This window comes from Pelecanus crispus, chromosome Z (genome assembly GCF_030463565.1).
Source record: "Pelecanus crispus isolate bPelCri1 chromosome Z, bPelCri1.pri, whole genome shotgun sequence".
In the NCBI taxonomy this organism is placed as follows: Eukaryota; Metazoa; Chordata; class Aves; order Pelecaniformes; family Pelecanidae; genus Pelecanus; species Pelecanus crispus.
In genome coordinates, this window is record NC_134676.1 from 3,698,610 (window position 1) to 3,707,514 (window position 8,905).

An 8,905-nucleotide genomic window follows, 5' to 3' on the forward strand; every position below is an offset into this window, starting at 1 on the left:
TCTCCAGTTTTATGTTAATCCAATTCTTTGATTTCTTTCTTTTCCACAGCGACTGCCCCATTTCTTTGATGAGGGCTGCTTTTCATCCCAACATCTAGATCACTGAACAAGCAAAGACATAACTTCGCTCCATCGCTCTTAAAGCAGCTCCATCTGCCCTTGCTTACGTTATCTGAGTGGAGATCATCCACTGACATGACACTGCAGCCTGACAGCAGCTTTGATGGTTCATTTGTGAAGGGAAGGGGATTTTTTTATTTAATGTATGGCTAAAGTCTTCTAGCTCAAATGCCACTGAGTTGCCTGGAGCCGTGCCAGGTGCTGTTGGCTGGCTGTGATGCTATCTTCCTAATCGTTAACTGCAAAAAAAAAAAAAAAAAGAAAAAAAAAAAAACCCCGATGTTGTTGAACTTTTGCGGTAGGGGAGTTATTGCAGTTCAGTTCTGCATCTGTTCATCGGACTTCCTGTGGTTTTTCATCGAATCATATGATTGACAGCGCAGACAGTCTGCAAAGTTCTTGGTCTGTCTCGTTTATACCCTCGTCCCAACCACTAAATCTGACTTCTGCTTTGTCTGGCAGAAGAAAACAAGATAGGGTGCTGTGGTAAGTTGATTCACCAGAGCTGATAAGTGGTGTCTGTATTTCAGTTGTGCAGTTCAAATCCTAGTGTTACCTCCGTCTCTCAAGTTTTCAAGTACTGTCTCTGGTTGGTTTGCTTTAAACTAGCTGGGGTTGTTTCTGCTCTGGTAATGACTGGAGAGAAATGCAAATAATGGCTTCACTGGACCCGTTTGTGTCAGGGCAATGAGTTCATAAACTTAAATAGCGAAGCGAACAGGTAACGAAGAACTTGCACATCTTCCGACACCATCCAGCTGAAGGAATAGAGCTGTGAAGGAAAAAAAAGGGATAATTTATCCCATGCCAAGACATCTCCTCTATTATTAGGACTACCATTTCAGGTGCCTTAGAGTAGTCCCTCTTTTTAGAAAGTGCTAAAAGTCGGGTTCATTTGGGTGTCACCAGCTGGGGAGCAAATGTCTTCCCCAGATTAAGCTGGACACAACAGCAGCAAAGCAGAAGAAAATGGTTTTCTACGCTGCTGCTTCGACGTGCCACTTTGGGAATTTTGTTAACCGCGATAAAACCCTCAGCAGTGCTGGCTGGGGTGGTTTTGGGGAGTGCCCTGAGACTCCTCTGACCTGGTTGTTTTACAGCTCTCCTGAAACATTCATTTGGTGTCATCTCCTGTATGTCTACAGCACATGGTGAAGGCTCCTGGCCACTCATTTGGAAGTAGAGCATGCAAGAGATAAATGGCACAGAGCTGAATTTAAACGTTCCTTGAATTACCATCTGTCAAAAATCTTAAAGCTTTATGGCATCGGTCAAGCTTTTTACGTGGTGTTTAACCCTTGCTGATATAAATTGTTTAAAGGCAGTCTGATAAGGCAGAAATATTTTGAGGTTACTTAAATTTGATGATTTTTGAACGTTAACAAATTTTGTTTTCGGTGAACGCCCTAGTAGTGAAGCAGTATGGGTAGTTTTTTATCTTAATAGTGGTAAATCTTGTAAGACAGATGCTGGTGCAGAAGTTCTCTCCATGCTGGACCTCTAGGATTTCCCATTTTTAATGAATGAGAAAACATGGTCACCACACAGCCATGGATCATTGCAGTCATCTGAAGAAGTTGGGTTTGAATTCCTGACCTGGAAGTCAAATTCCCCATATCTCGTTAGCAATGCATTCAGCTATCCTGGGTCCACAGTTCAGGAGGACCATCAGAAAAAAGATCATTTCTGCCATTACTTACCTTCTTTCTATAAAGCTACATTTGAAATTCCGTGTATGAAATGGCAACATGTATTATATCTCTCCTTAAAAATCTCATTGTCCTTTTCTACGTTCCCAAGATAAAGCTGCAGACTGTTCAAGGCATATGTTGAGTGGGAGACAGTCCAGGCTGATTGCAGTGAGTTATGGTCTTTAATCTGAAATTGATTATTAAATTGCTATGGTACGATCACAATAGATGGCAACATTGATCAGTCTAAGAAAGGCTTAATAATAAAATCAATGCATGCCTGTTATTGCCTGAAAATATGAATGCTACCTGATTTATTTTGTGTTGTCCTTCCAGCTGAGAGATGATGGGATCGTAAGAGCTGAGCATCTCAGATGCAGCTAGTGGAATTTCTAATATAATTTTACCTACTGTTTTAAAGCTTAAGATGTTTGTTAAGCTGCATGAAAGTCCAGAATAGTCCAGACTAGTGGGACCGTTCTGGACTCCCAGAGTATCTGCAAAAACAGTAGCTATAATCTGTGACCCTGAAGGTGCAGCAATTTATCTTACCTGTGTTTAATACGACTCAAATTAGCATCTTTAATCACTTTTTTCCCCTTGCCTCCCAGAAGGACTACTACACGCTGCAGTGTGGGCGTGCGGCCACCTTTGGGGTGAAGAATGACAGCTGTGTAAGGGCTTTTCTCTGCTAGGAAATGTCGCAGTGGTTTAATCATGAGCTTTAACCATTCGTTCTGCTGATGCAATGCTGAACTGAAAATGTTCCTGTCTACACTGACCACAAGTCAGGAAACATTTAGGAGGGAAGTGAGGAAGATTACACTGAGGATAAGCAGAGTACAATATCAGTTTTTTAAAAAAAAAAAAACAAAACAAAAACCACAATTAAAATCTACATGAGGGCTTGATTGGAGTGAGGCTTAACCTGCTGAAAGAATTGTGGTGTCCTGAGAGGAGGGATTGGGTGGCAGAGGGGGAAGGCAGGCACGGCTTGAGGACTTGGAGCTGAGATGGGAAGGGATAGAGGACGTTAATGAAAAGGAGGATCTCACAAGGCTGAGGAGAAAAAAGAAAACTTGGGAAAGTACAGAATAGAAAGATTAAACAGGCTGGTCAAAGCAGACTTGGGGAGAGAGGTTGTAGAGAGGTGGTAGAAAATGGTTTAGGGGCACAAAAGGGCTATGGGAGTTTCTCTACCACAAACGGTATGTCTGACGCAGGAAATGAAACTTGCTGATGTACCTTTGAGGTTCTGGGCTTTGAACTCGACAGGAGTCAGATGCAGAAGTGCCTTTAACAACCTTATCTTTTAGCTGCCTTAGTTCCTTAAACAGAGATAACAGTGCTGGAAATGGCACTGTCCTCTTTCCCTCCCTGATTGCTCTAAGGATGAGCTCCCCACATGTTCCGAAATCGTCGAGTACAATAATGACAGCCACACTGATGGCCAAAATGGTTCCTCCTAGGCTAAATATTGGCATCCAGCTAAGTACAGCTGTGGTGAAGGACCTGACCCCAACATAAGCCAAACCGCAGCGGCTCCAGAACATTGGAGCATACTGGAAGGTGACACCAATGTCCTCATCAATCACAGAATCATCGAATGGTTTGGGTTGGAAGGGACCTTTAAAGGTCATCTAAGTCCAGCCTCCCTGCCATGAGCAGGGACATGTTCAGCTGGATCAGGTTGCTCAGAGCCCAGCGTAGGAGATAGCGTGCGGTTGAATGAAGCTGTCCGTGGAGACGTGTTCCTCGTAAAGCACAATGCAGGTGGCACCTTCGTGGCTTGGTGCAATTGTGTGTGCTCAGTATTTGCACCAAACTGCTCTAGTAACAGCAGCAACCCAAGGAAGGAGTAGAATCGTTTCCACGCTTTCTGACTCCAAGAATACAAATAAGCTGGCTGTGCAAAAGTTAAATAAATAACCCTGAAAGCCAAGTGGCCAAGAAGTGCCCCTTCAAAGGAGACTCCTCCAGCCAGAAGGGTCTTGTGCCCTAACGCAAGGGAACAGGACACTGTGAGCTCAAGAAAGATGATAGGGTATCCCTTCATTATTAATGGGCAAAGAGGCTTCTTGGCTATTGCTGTGCTTGTTCTGATCATGTCACACCGTAGAGTTTATTCTTAGTCTTCGCCACAGCCTTATAAATAATGAAATGGGTCATGTTTTATCTTACCCCAGTGATCATTGTAATGCGGCTTTTATCTGAGACTCTGCCAAGCTCTTGACACAGGCAAGAAGTAGATAAAATGATTGAAGAGCACAGTATAAAAGTAGGCTCAGCTCTTCCCCAAAACACATGCTTACCGAGAGCAAACGCAGTGGGTTTGCAATGTACGCGCTGCTTTGGGAGGGAAGAAATGAGAGAAAATTGGAAAATTGAGGATGCAGCATGTCTATCCAGTTTAGGATGGGCTGGGCTAGCACATCTGATGTGTGTTAATTCTGGAAGTGCTTTGCTTAAAGCTGGTACTGAAAAAGAGGGCTTTTGTGGAAATGGTATTGTCTAGCCTGTGATTTCCAGGAGGTGTCTGCGTGGATGGGCAATAAGGTCTATGCGCACAGGTCCTGTGGTTACAGCCTTAGAAGCTGAAGTGGGATAGACGTGTGACACGTTGCAGTTGAGGAGCTTGCAGGGTTAATTGCCACAGCGATGCCGTTAGAGTCATTCTGTGTGCTCCTCAGCAACGGCAAAGCCAAGGCACAGAGGTAATGACCTACCCAAAACTACAGAGGAACCTGCAGCAAAACTGGAAGTGGCCTCCAGGAACCCACCTGTGGAGCCAGGCTTCCCACCGTGCTTCCTGGAGGAAGAGCGTTCTTCTCCTGAAAACTTGTATGTACATAAATTCTTTGAGAATTAGAGAAAAAGTCAGTTTGCCATAACACCGGGTTCCTGAAAACATATGATGGGCTGCTTATTCTTATGGCTTTTCCAAAGGATTCTCCTGCTAAGGAGCCGAGTACAGTTAATAGAAAAGTGCTTTTTAGGGCAAACTGCAATAAGCAGGTCTGTACGTGCGCAAGCAAGGCAGCTTTTGTGGGGCTGCTAAAAATGACAGTTTTCCTTAAGACCTTTGTGGTATGTAAAGGATTCACATTTAGTCTTTGTTAACAGGCAGATTGAGAGTGACCAGCAGTGAAAGGGTTGAATACAATATGCCGATGTAGCATTCAGTTCAAAGAAGAAATTATAAATGATCGCTTTATCCCGTAAATGTTTTCCTTCAGGTCTAATGGTTCAGTTCCCTTATTTTTTTCACCAGACTCCTTTCTTCAGTGTTTACATGGGCTGCGTGTTTGCAAACAGACATGCAAACCTTTTCTCAGCGGACTTTGGTTTCTTGTTGCAGAAGTTCCCCGAGCTGAAGTTCAAGTACGTGGAGGAGGAGCAGCCTGAGGAGTTCTTCATCCCCTACGTTTGGTCCTTGGTCTACAACTCCGCCGTGGCCCTGTACTGGAACCCGCATGACATCCAGCTCTTCACTATGGACTCCGGCTGAAGGAGATGCCCCAGTCAAGCCAACTCAACTCCGTCTTCTTACAGAAAACAAAACTCTGCACCGTGTGTTTTAATACGTGACCCCTTCCAGCGTGCACCCTCAGACCCCAAAGCTTACGGAGAATGAAGCTTGCCACTAGTGTACAGTCCAGCGTCAACGTTTTGGAAGCAGATTGCCACCGACACGCTGGCAACAGACTGTGGTGTGAGGAACTGATGGCTTGTAGGCAACCTTGTATTTATAGTCCTATAACCTAGAGCTTGTTTGATGAAAATGAGGCCTTACACATGGGGTGTGATGTTACTACCAACCACAAACCTGATTTGTTCTTTTAACTTAACGGGGTAAATGAGGAAAGAGGTTGCGGACTTTGATTTGGAAGCAGCATTTGTATTTTTGTTTCTTTCAAGCGAGGCAGCTTCGTTGGGTCAGGCTTTCTATGGTCTCTTGGATTCTGCTGTGGGTTACTCGTTACCTAATCCCGTGCTTTCACTCACAGCCCTTCATTTTGGTGGCACTGGCAAGGCTGCAGTCATTAAATTGGTGTCTACACTGTCACCCGAGTGAACTCAGCAAGCAGCATATTAATCAGATCAGCTCCCAGGCAGATCCAGAACACTTGATTTAGATGTCAAAATGTTTGTGGGAGGATTTTCAGTAACAAGTCTTTTTTTTGTTGTTGTTTGACTGGCAAATACTCTATAGAAGGCTAGAAACACCAGCTTTCAGAGTCAGGTCCCTTACAGACTTGTTTTACCGTGCTTCTGTGCAAAAGTTGTTCCTGGAAGTTGAAGGTGTGGGGGGGGAAAAAAAAATCTCCAAAGAAAATAGTTATAAGATTGTAAAATAGACCGATGTCCTGTAAAACTATGTGTAATGGTGACAGTGTGTCGTGGGGATCCTTGGCAAAGTTCTGTGTTGAAAGTCCCCTGTTTGCTATTAAAGGTTTTATGGCAGAAGTATAAATTTATCTGAATGTAGACTACTTCTCTTTTTTGTTGTTGTTGTTTTAAAGTGTCCTTTCCTGATATACCTGTTTCTGCAGTTGGAAGAACAAAAGAAATGGCTTGACCTGATTTTGAAAGAACATCTCATTTTTCAAAATGAGGATCATCACTTCTCTGGGGAGGCTCCTGATGGTGCCCGTTGCGCAGGCATGCAAACGCTCTAATCCCGCATGCTGCTGCGTGGAGGGACTGCCACCAGTGCATTGCATGCCAAAACATAAATATCAAGGAATTAGTTCCTAAACATACATGGCAACTCCTTGTATTCGCTGCCCGCTCCAGCATGTTCTGGTTACTGACCTGAAGAATTGGGTGCATTTGCTTTCAGGCAGTCCTTCGAGTGGCTTTAAATAGAATTGCTTGCACCCTTTTCTGTCCCTGAAGGATGCGCTAGGATTGTACTTTCCTTTTATCTGCTTATTTAGAGGTGGAAGTCCATTTGAGTCCTACACAAATGGAAATGCTGGCTAAAAAAAAAAAAGGAAAAAAAAAAAAAAAGATGCTTTCCAAATTTATTTAAATATAGCTACAAAACAACATATACAGCCCAGGAGCATTTAGGACTTTAAAATGGCAGAAGCTTTTGAGAAAAGGCAGTAGTAAGACTGGAGATGCATTTTTTTCTTAGGAACATATGAGAAATGAATGAACCGTGACTGAGCTGCGCATAAGTCTATGCTGTGTTTTGGATTTATGGGGTTTTTTTCTTTTTTTGTCTTTGAGCAAACGTCAAAGGGGAATGACTCTTCTTGGTTATTGTAGTGATTTGTAATTTTGTCTTTATTAAAAGACTTAAGAGCATTTGTGAGTCAGCAGAGCTGCCCAGCCTTTGGAAAGGTCAGTCTGAAGATGCACTTTTAAACCGTGGATTCTGAAGCTACTGTGATGGCTCGGTTTTTATCTGTCTTAACCACCCGTGAGCACTTGAACCTGCCCCGAGGTGAGCACCCTCCACCCTGCTTCCTTCAGCAGAAGTGGAGCGCTTCATGAAAGAGGGCTCAGCCAGAGCAGATGCTTATCAGCCGGGCGTCAAACTGGAGAGAACCTGATTTTTCTTTGAAAGGGCTTTTTATAAAGAGAAGAGTCCATAAAGCAGCAGTCTGATAGAAGAGGTCAAACCAGCTGCTGAATCAATGTAGGAGGCGCACAGTAAATTATTTCTCGCTGTCCTCTTGTTGTGATGACATTGAATTGGAGGACAGAAGGAACAGGTTTGTTCCGACTGCGTAATTTCTGTATGCATTTAATTAATATGCAATGCTCCCAGGGCCCAGCTGGTTTGGAACAGCTGGAGTTACAATCCAAAGCTGAAACAGCAGAGCCAGACCAAGATTTATGCTGAAATCCATGCTAGCCCCATTGGCTCTTCCAAGATTTTGAGCGTTATGTGGGTCTGGCAGTGTCCTGAAGACTGCAGTCTGGCACGGTCACAAATACTCTGTTTTCCTTCAGATCTGTAACGTATCACCTTAGGGATCCTTTTCATTACTTTGTGTGAAAGATTTATTATGCATAATAAAAAAAAAAAAAAAGAATTTAAAACAGTAAATACAGGCTGTAGTTGTATTTGTTTTACCTGATAGCTGCCGCGTGGTGACGTTTGGCCAGCGGGTCTTGGTGCGGTCATCAGATCTAACGTGCATGAGGTTTTTATAACGTTCTCCGTGATGTGCAATAAAGAGAACATTATTTTATTTATTGTATTAAGTAGATGGTTGTTTAAATCTGTGCTTGGCGAAAGAAGGAACGTGTCATGCTGCAGTGTCACGCTGAATCCCATGTAACGGAGGGCTCTTGCCAACTCAACTTCTACGGCCGCAGCAGGTACAGCCTGGAAGAGGCACTGGGAACATGGAGTCGTAGGGTGGAGCAGAGGAGGGACGGGACCGTCCCCTTCAGCCCAGCCCAGACATGATGTGTTTCTGCACCCTCAGTTGCTCTTCCCTGTTGTTCTGGCCACACCATTTAGGCAGATGGTGTCTCCCTGGTTTTTGGAGGTTGGGTTGGGTGTTGTACTGGGATCTTAGCCTTAATGTGTCCATGTTGTTGCGCTGAGTACCGATCGCTAGTGACACCGTCTGCCTAGGCTACTTGAGTCGCGTGAGAGAGGGAAACCCATTGCGTCAGGGTTTGGGAGGGGAAGGGAGTCTGCTCTGTCTGCACTCAGAAGACCATCCCTTCCATGAGTCTCCTCTGGGTTTGAAGCTTTCGGGAGAATGGGCGGGAGACCAAGTGGCTGTGTAAGTTGTTAGCGAAGTGGAGGTTGTGCATGTGAGGCCTGATGCCCGTGTCCCTGATGAGGGAGAAATTGTCCTTCCTCAGTTAACCGAGAGAAGCTCTGATCTCGCTATGAAAACGAGATGGTGGGTTGGAAGCTACAACTGAGTCAAGCATCATTCACTTTAGCAACCGCAGCCCAAAAACCTTCCAGATTTCATGGCATTTCTTGACCCTACTAGCCTAAAACCAAAGAGTATTAGGCAAGTTACAGGAAAAAAAACCAAACTGTTTTCTATGTGCCTGCTAGATTGTTGATCTACCAGTTAAACAGGAAAGGAAGAAGCAAACAACACCCCCTC

General features: G+C 44.2%; 1 protein-coding gene across 3 annotated transcripts in view; it reads left to right on the forward strand.

Annotated features, from left to right (window-relative positions):
- The window catches only part of DYM (dymeclin), a 230,402-nt gene extending 222,506 nt beyond the window's left edge, over positions 1–7,896 (forward strand). For all 3 annotated transcript variants that reach the window (XM_075726068.1, XM_075726069.1, XM_075726070.1), the window contains one exon: positions 5,170–7,896. In XM_075726068.1, the coding sequence (XP_075582183.1) occupies positions 5,170–5,319 (150 nt within the window). In that variant the 3' untranslated portion in view covers positions 5,320–7,896. The remainder of the gene's footprint in view (positions 1–5,169) is intronic.
- The last annotated feature ends 1,009 nt before the right edge of the window (positions 7,897–8,905 follow it).